This window comes from Ipomoea triloba, chromosome 4, assembly GCF_003576645.1.
Source record: "Ipomoea triloba cultivar NCNSP0323 chromosome 4, ASM357664v1".
NCBI lineage: Eukaryota > Viridiplantae > Streptophyta > Magnoliopsida > Solanales > Convolvulaceae > Ipomoea > Ipomoea triloba.
In genome coordinates, this window is record NC_044919.1 from 425,534 (window position 1) to 438,829 (window position 13,296).

Below are 13,296 nucleotides of genomic sequence, written 5' to 3' on the forward strand. Positions count from 1 at the left end.
TTAGCATACAATATATTCATTTATTTGTTTCACTTGAAGAATTCAAATTCATTTTGACTTAATCGACGGCGGACTCAAATCGAGGGTAGACCCACTGATATTTTTACCACAAAATAGTCTTTTACAATGTCATTTTTCCCCACCATTTATATACAATAGTCATCAGTTAGGCAAATCATGCTCATGCATAGTAGCCCACAGCTTGATAAGCACTATTTGAATATGCAACCAATCAATCATTATCTAAGAGTATTGAATTTAAATTTCATTTCATTTAAATATTTTTCAGCTAAATATTTGTATTTTTTGTGAACCTAGAACACGAAGTCACAGTTGAAAAAAGTGGAGGGAACTCGAACCCCGGGCAAAGCGAGCACAGTGCAATGTCGACGATGAGACGCCGCCACCGAATCATCAGTTCATCCGACGAAGAAGACGAAGAGGAAGAAGTAGTAGTAGAAGTGTCTCCACAGCCTCGACAACCACCGCGAGTCGTGGAGGAGGAAGACGATTCCACAACCGCCAATCTCAATTTCGAAACTGTAACCCTCAATTCCCCCGCCCCTCCCACTCCCACTCCCTCATCCGAAGTCGCCGATTGCACCGTTGGCCGCGTCTTGCAAGAGGTGGGGCTCCGATTGCGAGTGGAATGGCTGCAGTCCTGCCTCGCCCAATTAGAGGGATCCGTCCCGAGATTTCGGGCCTTCGACGACGCAACCAAGGCTAAGCTGTGCTTCCAGCAATTCCTCTACTCGGATATGAATTTATCAGGTGCCGGGGAGCTCCCTCCAAACGTCCACACATTGCATTCCGTTGATCTCAAAGGTCCCTTTGTGCTTCAGGTGGGTAGATGGTAGTATTTGCAGTCCATTGCCCTGCACTCTAATTCCCGCATGAAATTTATTTTTAATGGTCATTTTTGGCAGAACTCTTACTTGATGCTTATCTTATTTGATTCCTTCAGCTGGCAGTAAACGTGTACTTAATTTTGAAGATATACAATCTTATCAATAAGTGTCAATAATGAGGCATATCACTACTTAGTAGATTATAAATTTGCAATATAAGGTTTCTATTAGGGTATTATTATTATTATTTTTTAATCAATATAAACAATGATGGTGGGATGACAGTACTAATGTGTATACTCCATATAACATTTTGTTGCTTCATTTTTTTTCCCCTATAAGGTGGACGAGATAGTTAATATCAGCTGTCCTCTAAGAGGAAGGTACCAAGAATCATCTGCCGGAATCAAGAGGTGCCTCAAATTGTCAATGACAGATGGCATTCAACGCGTGTTTGGCATGGAATACAGGCCCATAAAGGGGCTTGATGTCATGGCTCCTGCTGGTATTAAGGTTCATATTTGAAACCCTTGTTTGTTCTTTTGGTCATGTTTCCTTTTTGTTTTTATGTGTGTTTGTGTGTGTGAATGCTTCTTTTGAGTCGACAAGTTTTTTATGACGTTTTCCTACTTCAGAAAAATTTCATTGTTTGGCCTCAGTACTTATCGGACTTCAATTTTCATGGGGAACTTAATAGATGATCTAACGGTTGGAAATCTAGTAGGCTGACGTATATCTTGAAAATATATGCTGCCAATAGGATAAACCAAATGCATTGTGCATAAATTATGATGAGTGATCAATTTCTTTTCAGTTCAAACCTTAAATCTTCTGCTACTTGCAGCTTCTTTTTTGGTATGAGGGGGCTAACTTTTATCTCCTTTTATGTAGATGCATACTGGTTTCTTTGCATAATTTATTAATACTGACCACTGCTCTAGTTTGCAGGTTGCCATTTGTAATGTCAATGTAAGGCATGGGCTCTTAATGCTGGTCCCTGAAGTTTTTGAAATTTTGGGTGGTATGGTTGAAGAGTTGGAGGGAGTGCGTCAGAGGCTTGTTAAAGAAGTAAATAAGCCACCAAGGGGAAAAAGGTCTCTACTTGGGGCAGACATATGCCATACTTCTCTCATTTGTGTGTAATATCTAGAGTCACGGGTTTATATGTCATCGATATATTTTAAAAGTTATACTAGGATAATATGCTTCTCTAAAATGGGAATGACAATGGCTGTGAAAATGACCTTCTCTTTCCCCTTACTCTTGGTAAGTTGGATCCTGTTTTTTTTTTGGTCCTGTTTGCTAGTCCTGGGAGATGCTAATATACTATGGAGCTTACTATCTCATTTTGCTGAACTTTGATGATGTTGTTGTTTTTGTTTGTTTGTTTCCCCTTAAACCAGAGAAGATATAACATAGATTGCGTGTACTATATCTCATGTTTGTTCAGTATGAATTTGAAACTTTATTGTCATTTCATAACAAGTCTCATCAAATACTCCGTATTATACGAATATTTCCTGCTCTGATTTCTCTAATTCAATCTGCATTTATGAGCTCAAAGGCCCTCATTTATTCTTCTTTTCACATCTCTTTGTACTTATTTACATTCTGATGTCTAATTATTGATTGGTGTGAAGTTTGTGAACTGAATTTGGCTGAAAAATGTGATTTTTATTAGTGTATTGATTGGGGGATTATTCCTTTCATATAACAGAACAAGAAACGGAGTTGTTCCTCCTTTAGCAACTAGACTAACTCGTGCCGCATGGCCTGTAGAAGGTGCTACTGCTCCAGAATGCCCTGATGCTCCCAGAGGGAGTGATCGACCTCCCCTGTATCAAGAGAGAGGTATTTTTCTGTGTCTCAGAGAACAATCTACTGTTAACAACATGAAGTATCAGACAGGGCTTGCTGCATTTATAATGGGTCTTGCAGTCAAGGGCCAATCTTCGTTTGGCCCGAGGAATCCTTTGCATGCCTCTGTTACCTTATTGGAAGCTCTTCAATTTAAAATACCTCTTTGGTTTTCAAGAATTTCCAGAAGCAAATTTGTTCTCACCTATTGCTATGCAACTATGCTACCTTTTCTATCAATTTTGACATGCTATTCCAGGTAGTTATTTGGGAAGGCATGCATAGAGGCTTATGTCAGTAATTAAAATTTTTAAAATTGTTTTATGATCTCAACCACCAGAAGGCTATAAGCCATGTAAATTGCTGTTGGAACAACATTAACTATGAATCCTGTTCTCAAAATTAGCATGTAACTAACACTTTCACTTTAAGAGACCTCTTGGCTTCTACGATGTAATGAGTACTGATGTGTTCAGAAATTGTAGCACTGCTCCAATTTCATGGGTGCTGGTTTTCTACATTATATGCTATAGAAGTAGATTTTATATGCATTTGTTGTGATGGGGCTCTAGGGTAGACATCTAAGACACTAACCTCTTGCTCATACTGTCTTTAAATGGTTTCCTATGAGCAGTGAAGTATATCTTTTATGCCAATTGCTTCATAGGAATTTAAAATGCCTGTAAATATTGATGGTAAATACTGAATAATATAATTATCTGTAATCTGTATAAATGTGATACTTTATTGTAGTTTTATAATATAGTTGGTTTCTTCAATTGATAGCAGGAACCTTGTCTGGAACCCGTGCCAGTAATAGGTTTGGAGATGTTGCAGCTCCCATCAGGAGGGAAGAAGCTGAAACTGATCTTTCCTTTGTGGAGGCTATGGATATGTCAAGTATCCCTGCCAGTAATAGGGTTGCTGCTCTCAACAGGAGGGAAGATGCTGAAAGTGGCCTTTCACCCATGGAGTCAATGCATGCGTCTAGCACTGCTGCAGTTAGTAGGGGAGATGTTGAAGCTTCTATCAGTAGGGAAGATACTGAAATTGGCCTTTCACCCATGGAGGCAATGCATGCGTCTAGCACTGCTGCAGTTAGTAGGGGAGATGTTGCAGCTTCTATCAGTAGGGAAGATACTGAAATTGGCCTTTCACCTATGGAGGTTATGGATGATGAGGAAAGCCATATGGTTGACATAGAAACCATGTCTACGATCCCTTCCAGCAGCACCACTGGAGAAGATATTGCAGTTTCTGTTCACACAGAAGAAGCTGCATCTATTTCACTGCCTAATGGAGCTATGGATGCTGAAGACATTGATTCCATTGATGCAGGAATTGTGTCTGACACTCTTGCACAAGGCAGAACTCAAAGTAACATTCCAGTCCATATCACAACTGTAGACTCTGAAGATGAATTACCTACTGCAGCTATAGATGCTGAAGAAGTTTGTATGGCTGATGAGTTGGAGCACCCATTTATCCTTACTGGAGACAAGGAAATTCCTTTTACTTACATGGCTAGTTTGTCAGCTAAGTGGGCGGCTGCTATGGATAAAACTTCCTCTGTAAAAGGAAAAATCAAGGTAATTCTTTTTGTTTTGTTTTTGATTGTTGTTTATCTCTAAAACTTCCATGCTGATATTCTACTCAAGTTTTTAAAACAGAGATAAATTAGCTTTTCATTATAATTTTTTTTTTTTGGTTTAATATTATTTGCATAGCAAGTGATATATGTGTATCAGTTCCATTCTTTGTTGGAATTGATAATAATCTATGCTTATGTGGCTACTTAAACAACTGATTTCGTTGTAACTTTTAAGATTTGCTCTAATTCTGAAAGTGCACAATTAAAAAAGGTTACTTGTTTGCATTATACATGATTCAATACACAGAAATTTCAATCTCCCCATATTTCCCCATATTTTCTATTATCCCTTACAAATCTATTAGAATCTGATGTCTGACACTTAATTTGCAGTGCTTTCTTACTGGTGTGAAGAGTTTTAAATATAAAGAAAGGAGTACATATGAGCTTAGAGTTTACGTTGATGATGGAAGCCTCATCTCTGAGATACTTATTGATCACAATGTATGTTAAATTACAATAAATATGTTTCATCTGATGCTATCACAATCTAATCTCTTTTGTACTCCAGGTTGTGCAAAAAGGAACTGGTTACTCTCCTATGGAAGTAACTAATGCTCTTGCTTCTTCAGATAAAAAGCAAGAAAACGACATGAAAGAAACTATGAAACAATTCCAGAGATTCCTTATGAATTTTGAGGTATTGTACCTTCCATATCCGTGCTCTTAACTATTCACCAAATACCTATTGCACTATCCACCTTTAAAGTCTGCAGAGGAAAGCGATCACTGGTTCTAGAGTGACGCTTTGTAGCATGTGCTATTATGAGATGTGACGAGATAAGATGAGGTTATTACTTATTAGACAAACACCACCAATATGTATGGTGAATTGGTGATAGAACTCTGCCCCCTCCTAAAAGGGGAATTGTCACTATAGTTTTAGGACCAGTATAATTAATTCTACAATAACACTTGATCGGTTTAACTTGACTTCTTGCCTCTGTTCCATTATTGGCCTTGGAATTTCTGGCTGTTGGATTTAATGTTGATTGATGAAGGACAAGTTATACATGAGGTGTTTGGTAAATAGCAGTTAGTTAGTTGATTGTAGAAAGATATTTGGTAAATTAGCTATTAGCTGATTACATACAAAATGACATTCTCAAAAACTGATCGAAAAAATTGTTTTGAGCAGCTTTTTAAATTTTAGCATTTTAGAGCAATAAACAGTTACAAAAAGCTAATTAATCAAACACTTATATTGAATGAAAAGCTAATTATGTTAACAAGGCCCATAGTAAACTTTATTGTGTTCATAAATCATGCATGGTGTTATGTTTGTTTCAGGGAACAATGATTGTAGAGATGAATGAAGAATCTCCATTCCCAGTTGCCACTGAAATGAACCAGGGGTGTCCTGCCTCCGATGCTTGGTTGCTTCTTAGGCGACTGCAATCCTCTACTTCGGTGCAATTACAGCCTCATCGCGGCTCAGATACTATTCATCTATCCCCTTAATGTACTTATGCATACTTAAATTCAGTTAATTGTGTGATCAAGCATTTGAGAGCTAAATTGCAACATTTCTTTCCTTAGCAATTAATTTTTAATTTTATCTTATATTTAGGGGTGTTTGGTTAGAGATAAAAGGAATGGAATGAAAATTATAGGATTCAAATGCATTTATAATCAAAATATTTCATTACGGTTTCATTCATTTTCAAATGATAAGCCTATTGATTTGATATCTTTATATTATTTAATTAATGTATTACCAATAAGGATGCTTTTACCAATATAATAAAGATGTTTTATTATTTACATATGATGTATATTTACTATATTTTATTTTTTACTCCATTGGTTGTTGTCATGCTCTAATTTATTCAAAAGAAAAAATATGTTTTTATTCATTCAATTACCTTTAGTTGTAGTATGTTTTTAGTTGTTGTGAATTGCATCATTAACTTTACAAAAGAGTTGATTTCAAAAAAAAAAAAAACTTTACAAAAGAGTTTACAAATAAGACATGAAATGCAAGATAAAGTACAACTATAGTTTAAAACAGTGTAGTTCTATAATCTAGTCCTCTCTCTCTATGAGGGTGTGAACAAGTTACATGATAAATTTGAAGATTTTGTGTAACCGGATGAATTGAGAGGATGTTGGATGTTGGTAAGAATTGAACTCATGCTTGTAACTCACTTGATCATTTATTTTGAAGCAAAGAATTTATTCTTCTATGAAAAATTACATATATAGTTTAAGTTTACCTGGTTGAAACTTGAACGACAATGGTTAAAATCAGGAAAATTTTAAAATTGAGAGATTATTTTTTTTTCCAATTCAGAAAAATTCCCCCCTATATATCCTTCGTATACTCCTATATTTATTATTTAGTGTGAATATGAATGTTCAACCACCCAAATTCAACACTGCCTATATAAGTCAGACAGAGTCCAATCGTCCCCTGGTTTCACCTTGTTCTTCTCTCCTCTGTTTGGCTCCTCGCCATTGGAACAGACCTTCATCTAACCTGGCGAAAACCCTCCATATTCCATATTTCAAGTTTTAATTTTTATTAATCGCCAGTCTCATGAAGGCGTTGTTTCGTCAGAATCCCCGTATAATCTGTTAGAGTTTCCCTCTTCCTTGTTAAATCTTCACGAGGAATTGAGAAAAAAAGGAAGATAGCTTTTTTGATGGAGAATCAAGGCGAAGAATTACCAATGGTGGTATATCAACGCTCTAATTTCAAAGGCGGGTGTTTAGAAATCCGTTTGTTCTACGTACGCGTTGCGCCATGTGCAGTCAACGCCGTACCGGACTACCTGACTCTCCGCCACCTCCGCCGTGAGATGGGCGTGTCGTTAGCTATCAATGGCTCTCGAATTCCTGCCTCGGATGCCTCCTCGATCACGCTCCGCCGCGACCGCGTGGATAGGGAGTCGTCGGAGGTGACTTACGTGAGCACGGATAGCGTATTGGTCTCCGGCCCGGTTGAATTTGAGGTGTTGGAGAAGGAAGAAGGATTGATTCTTTGCGGGTCGTTGGAGAGAGTGGATTTGCCTTGGTCGAATGGCAATGTGCCGCATAGCGATTCGCGGACGGGCTGGAGCATGGATTGTTACACCGCCGCATCCGGCGCGTCGGCATTTTTTCAGCAAAATCTCCGATTTTGCTCCCCGTCGATCGAGGTTTACGTCGCCGGATGTTTTTCTGGTGTCCCGGTGATCTTGACAAAGACAATTCAGGTTAGCCCGAAAAAGAAGAAGAGCAGGCAGGCGTTGTTGGATGCCATTCCAGAAGAGGAGGAGGTGTGTAAGGTGCAGAAAAAGGTGAATGAATCAGTTAGACAACGAAAAACACAGACACAGGTATTCCATTCCCAACCTCACCGGTTTTTGCTCATTTCTTTCTTTTTCAATGCACTGTACATGGAAATTTGTATAAGTGAAGTGATTTCTGATAGTATAGAAAGAGTCTTCACGACTCACGAGATAATTGGAAGAATGAGAAGGTAGATTAAAATCATGCTAGCTTCTTGAGACATTGGAGGGTGGGATGCTGCAGGATAAGTGAACTTTAATGGCTGATTTCATCAGTCTCTAGGTTTAGAACAACCTGAGATTTCAACATCAAGGGAACTTCCTTTATTTCAAGGTATAATAATGATCTTCTAGAGGAATAGGGCTCAACATTCTTTTGTAAAGGTCAGGTGGGGAGTCCCTGAAGATATGACTGAAGCCTCTTGAAGTGGCTAGGGAAAAGTGGTCTATACTTAATCAGAGTGAAATGGGGTGGATGAAGAAACATATAGACATAGTATGTGAGGTAGATGCCCTTTTGTGTATTGAAGGCTATGAAGGTCTAATATGGGTGTCTGGGCAGTACATGTTCATTCTGCATCTTATTAAGTATCTAGAGTTTCCTTGATGGTTTCGTAAGGAGAAAATTGCATCAGGGTAAGGTCACCTTGGAGCAATACCTCTGATGGTATTATGTCTGATTTTAGTACTTGAAATTTTACCCAGGAAAGGTTATTCGAGATCATCCAAAATGTTCATGTGTTGATACAAATTTTTTTTACACCAACATGTGGGCAATGAAATAGAATTTTCGAATCCAAAGGCGGCATATACTATTTAGATTTTAATCAGACACTTAAATTCTTTGCTACAATATACTGTATTCTCTCCCTTTCCTCTCTCCATGTCTCTCATTATCGCCTTCCATTTTCAATTGTCATTTTCTTGTCTTTTGTTTTGCAGATCACAGAGGAGGCAGATATAGAACCTTACAAGTTTGATGAGAAAACCGGGCATGGCTTATATTCAGAAGAAACGATTGCAGATGAAGATGGCCAACTGTCCTGGTTCAATGCTGGTGTAAGAGTTGGTGTGGGGATAGGCCTGGGAATGTGCCTTGGTGTCGGCGTTGGTGTGGGACTGTTTATGCATTCATATCAAACAATGACCAGGAATCTCAGGAGGAGGTTCTTTTAGATTCAATGTTGTAAACGAAAGAGTAACCAACATGCTGACTATTTGGCATTCTCTGTCAAGAGGCACCCGAAGGAACACCATTTCTGTGTGACCCCCTGGACAGCTTAGTGGAGTTTCTAGAAAATGATAGAAGAGGTAAAAAACCTATCTAGTATCTCGAGGCTAGTCTAGGCGTCTGGTGCATTCATATCCAGGTAGGAAAACAGAAAGACTTTAGCAATCTTTTAATGAACCTATCGCAGTTGTAGCTGAGGCAACACAAAGCAAACTGTTCAAATCTCACAAGTTCATATAACAAATGCATTTCGGCTGGGGGCTGGGATACATGAACAACTCTGAACCCCGTCTTGCTTTCAATTAAGCTGCAGTAAGTATTCCATTCACAACTTGATTAACCCTAACCCAGTATAATGATAATATGGGGGTATATCTTCCTATGTCAATATGCCAAGGATGTTGGTGTGAAGTGTTCCAGTCTTTACAGAGGCGATCAGCTGTAAGTAGTATAAGAGTCTTTCATAGATAATCATTTGTAGCTGCCTTAATAAGGTATTCCTCTTAAATAAATATGAATATTTGTAGAGCCCCATCATACTTTCAAATGTTAGTGTACTGTCCAGACATCATATTTTGCACAGTTCTGGTGAGCATTCTAATAATTATGTTGTACTACTGTGTTTTTTTAACTAGTGCAAAAACGGTATCATTTACTCCCTCTATGGTAATGTACTAAAACCTTGACTTGCCTACAAATCTTGTGTTCCTTGCTCTCATCATGTTTGTGGAAAACTTTGATTAGGCAGAGTGGCATCTTTTGTTGAAAAGCGATCTTCAAAGAAACAAATGTAGTATAGCCAAAGCCCAAAGGTTTTGTGGTTGAGCGGCATAGCTGTGATTTCTTAATTGAGTGACTTTTTGTGTTTAGTAGGTTGAGAAAGTATGTATGAAAAGATATTACATTGTAACAGGAAGATTTATACAAACAAATTACTCAAAATGCTTCTCAAAATAGATAACTTTAAACAAAAAAGGTATACACGCATAATGAAGGACACTAAACAATACTGAGTAACATTGAAAATGCATCATTGTGTAACTCATTGTCATCAGCAAGCAAACAACAAATAGGACATTAGGGCCTCTTACCATTCACCTTTATTCAATCCCATCGGTTTCTTAGTCGAACAAACTTGTGATCTTTATGTAATTATGTATAATATTTTAGAGTATCATCAAACTTTGAATGATATTTAATTATGAATTGCCAATTTTTATTTTATTTTTGTTTTAAACAAGTTGAAATAAACTATTATAAAATGAAAAATATCATAAATACTACCTTGAAAGTTGAAAATTAGTTACTTATAAAATCTAAAAAAATTTGTGGCACACAAAAAGAAAGTGGTGGTATATATATAGGCTAATGTTTCAGTGGGAGAATATCTTTCCATAAAAGGCACAATATTTCATTCTAGATTGTGTGCATTCATGTTGTGAAATTGCACGCTCTAATTTGTATACATTTTTATAGTAGACTGTACATTTATGTCGTGTCTCATAATTTGACGGGAAAATCTTATCTCATTTGATTATTTATATATATGGATATGGATATAATGCTACTCCGTATAAGACATGATAATTTAATAAAAAGAAAAATAAATAAATAATATTGTATTTCCCTATTGCGACGTAATAATTAATTCAGACATCTATGAATTCCGCGTAACTGTGATTGAGTAATCATTCACGACCGAATCGTCTCTAGCCCAACAGGTGTGCGTCTCTTCAGCTCGGTCGAGAGGTAATCGCATCTTCTCCTCGAGCTCGTTTCTGTGATCAATTTATTCTGCTATTGCTCCGACGGATCTTGTTGTCGTTTCGCATCTGTCTATGTTTAAATCAGTTTAGTTTGTCTTATAATTCTAGATCCTACCTGATCTCAGTTGTCTGATTGGAAATTTACATCGGATTTGTGTATGCATATGTGTGGAAATGCTGTGGTATTATGAGATTGGTGGACGGTGCTGACTTTGATTTGGAGCTTCAGCTCGAGCTCATTATTGTTATAGATCTTGACTGATTTTGCGTTGGTTTTGAATCTCCCGAAATTAATTTGTCTAGAAACTGATTTAGGAAGCTGAGCATCGCATTTCCCTGTGCATAATGTGTACTTGATTGCATGACTACTCTCTGCTCTTTCTTGTTTTGGCATGGAACTGAAACAGAATAAATTACTAAGTTCTGTGGTCCTGCATATTTTGATAAGTGAAATTTTGAATTCCGTGATGTTACTGATTGTGCATGAATTTGAGGTGTGAAGTTACCTTTCTTTTTCAGTCTTTTTGCAACTTCTGACTTTATGCTGCATTTTGGAGAGAATTTCTCCTTGCAAACCAACTGTATTTGTTGAAAATGAAGTGAAACTTACTGTTTCTGGGAGGATCACCCAACTAACTGTGAGCTCATCTAAATGTTTTGTCTTGGTTTGTTGTTGTGAAACTGTAAACTACAGATTCCATAAGTTCAAGCTCAAGCAGCTTCAAATAATATTTTGTACCTCAACTTCTGTTGACAGATAATTGATGTCTCCCTTTTAACTGAAGCTATTTCTCTAAAGAGTTGGTTCAGCCAGTAATTCTATTAGATTCATTGCTGGTTAATTTTTTATCCTTAACAGATATGAGCTGATTATCATTGAGTTAGCCTTTTTCTTAATTCTGTATTTATGTAAAAATTGAATACCAAATGATTTGTATGTTGTTACAGTTATTTTATACTAGTTTGCAAAAGCATGTCAGATATGGAGGAGGTCAAAGGGCAAACAGAGGGTGGTGTTACAGAAAAATCTGAAATATCCATGCCATCATCCCAACAGGAAGTTGTATTCGCATCAAATATTTGAAATCTGTTTGTTTACTTTTCATGCTTCTTCAGAATTTTAATTAGCTGTTTTTCTTAATTTTGTTTCTATTAGCAAGAGGTTGTTAAGAAAAAATATGGAGGAATCATGCCCAAGAAACCACCATTGATCTCTAAGGTGATTTGACTTAGTTTTATTTAAAGATTGCAAGTGATGTTTGTTGTTGTGCTCAGAATGTGAAATTATTATAGATTCTTTCTCTTATGAAAAGCTTTCTTTTAATTTCAGGACCATGAGCGCGCTTATTTTGATTCTGCTGATTGGGCTCTTGGAAAGGTAGCATTCTTGTTTGTACCACCACCATTTTGAGGCTATTTGAATTACTTGCATATCGCAGTTGGTTAACATGTGGTATGAATTATGATTACAGCAAGGTGTAGAGAAGCCTAAAGGTCCACTTGAGGCACTTCGTCCAAAGTTGCAGGTAGTGTAGTGGGCCTGAACTGCTTTACTGACTGTTTCTTCATACTTGGCAAACCATTTTTTTTCTTTTCGATGTTTTACCTTGAGGAAGATATAGAGGCTGCTGAGGGTGGTGAGGACAGAGTTTTTGTGCATTGGATTGAAGGTGGCATTTCTAAACGGGGTAGGGAGATAAATTTGGATATAAATGTGGATTATTGGGAGATGGGAATGTTAAAGTACTTTAGATGCTAGGATTGAAGGTAGCACTTCTAAAGAGGGGGAAGTGTTTGTGAGAATATGAGATTAATGTTCCAATCAAATAAACTAGTAAAATTACAATCTTTTTGCATCTGGACATGAATACAAGATTTGTTCATACAGTTTTTCCTTTCTGGTTATGTATCTCTTGTCCGCTTTTGAAATTGTTTCTTCACTTCTAACACTTGAATCCCTTTCGAATTTTGATGTTCTAGCCAACACAACAGCAAACCAGATACCGCAAATCCCTTTGTGCACCAGCAAATGGTGAAGGTATGTTGGATGATTGGCTTTACTGTGCTATGACATGTGCTCTGGAGTTAGATATATTTGGTCTCAGAGCATTTTCCCCCAAGACTAAATTTCTCTTGTGCCTTGCTCCTTTATGCAGATGGAAGTAACTCTCCATCAGACGAAGCAACCCCAATGGATGAGAAATAGATGGTAACCTTTTGATCAGAGATGATTATTTAGTTTTACTTTGTTCTTCTGGGAGTGGAGAAAAGGACTTGAAATTGCTGCCATGCTTGTTTCCCCAGGGCGCAAACCATTCCCTTCTGGCTACACTTGCAATGTTGTACTTTCTAGATATTTTCTCATCTTCTTCCATGATGTAAGACATCTTAATGATCAAATGGACAAGCAATAGAATTGTGATGATATTCTACTTGTAGCTTTATTTTGAGTCTGTTTTGATCCGCATGCCACTTTAACTTCTATGAAAAGTGCAGGCTTAAGTCACCCAAAATACCAACAGGATGTCATTCAGTGGAATTTATTCATTGATTCCGCTGGAATACCTAGAATGAAACATAAGATTAATGTCCACTCAACCTGGGTGGCTGGCAATGGTCCAACAAAATTTGATTTGATAGGAATCAAACACGAAATACTCCGTATCTTCTT

The 13,296-nt window shown here is 37.3% G+C and overlaps 3 protein-coding genes across 7 annotated transcripts; all 3 read left to right on the forward strand.

The window, feature by feature from the left end:
- Positions 1-284: 284 nt before the first annotated feature.
- On the forward strand, positions 285-6,012 carry LOC116014718 (recQ-mediated genome instability protein 1). 2 transcript variants are annotated; one of them, XM_031254663.1, is made up of 9 exons: positions 285-842; positions 1,191-1,361; positions 1,797-1,942; positions 2,566-2,699; positions 3,495-3,719; positions 3,816-4,294; positions 4,690-4,800; positions 4,868-4,996; positions 5,647-6,012. In XM_031254663.1, the coding sequence occupies exons 1-9, from the start codon at positions 384-386 to the stop codon at positions 5,815-5,817; spliced, it is 2,025 nt and encodes a 674-aa protein (XP_031110523.1). In that variant the 5' UTR covers positions 285-383; the 3' UTR covers positions 5,818-6,012. The 2 variants fall into 2 exon arrangements, with proteins under 2 accessions (XP_031110523.1, XP_031110522.1); XM_031254662.1 differs by having other exon boundaries at positions 286-842; positions 3,495-4,294.
- A 697-nt stretch (positions 6,013-6,709) lies between these two features.
- LOC116015927 (uncharacterized protein At1g01500-like) lies at positions 6,710-9,557 on the forward strand. 2 transcript variants are annotated; one of them, XR_004097691.1, is made up of 3 exons: positions 6,710-7,676; positions 8,571-8,939; positions 9,047-9,557. XR_004097691.1 is itself a non-coding variant. In XM_031256094.1 (2 exons), the coding sequence occupies exons 1-2, from the start codon at positions 7,002-7,004 to the stop codon at positions 8,802-8,804; spliced, it is 909 nt and encodes a 302-aa protein (XP_031111954.1). In that variant the 5' UTR covers positions 6,710-7,001; the 3' UTR covers positions 8,805-9,557. The 2 variants fall into 2 exon arrangements, 1 of the variants encoding a protein (XP_031111954.1); XM_031256094.1 differs by having other exon boundaries at positions 8,571-9,557.
- Positions 9,558-10,451: 894 nt separating this feature from the next.
- On the forward strand, positions 10,452-13,069 carry LOC116015928. Of its 3 annotated transcripts, XM_031256097.1 has the most exons (8): positions 10,452-10,608; positions 11,574-11,685; positions 11,782-11,844; positions 11,956-12,003; positions 12,098-12,151; positions 12,606-12,663; positions 12,782-12,834; positions 12,930-13,069. In XM_031256097.1, the coding sequence occupies exons 2-7, from the start codon at positions 11,599-11,601 to the stop codon at positions 12,829-12,831; spliced, it is 360 nt and encodes a 119-aa protein (XP_031111957.1). In that variant the 5' UTR covers positions 10,452-10,608; positions 11,574-11,598; the 3' UTR covers positions 12,832-12,834; positions 12,930-13,069. The 3 variants fall into 3 exon arrangements, with proteins under 3 accessions (XP_031111957.1, XP_031111955.1, XP_031111956.1); XM_031256095.1 differs by having other exon boundaries at positions 12,782-13,063; XM_031256096.1 differs by lacking the exon at positions 10,452-10,608 and adding an exon at positions 11,377-11,462 and having other exon boundaries at positions 12,782-13,063.
- The last annotated feature ends 227 nt before the right edge of the window (positions 13,070-13,296 follow it).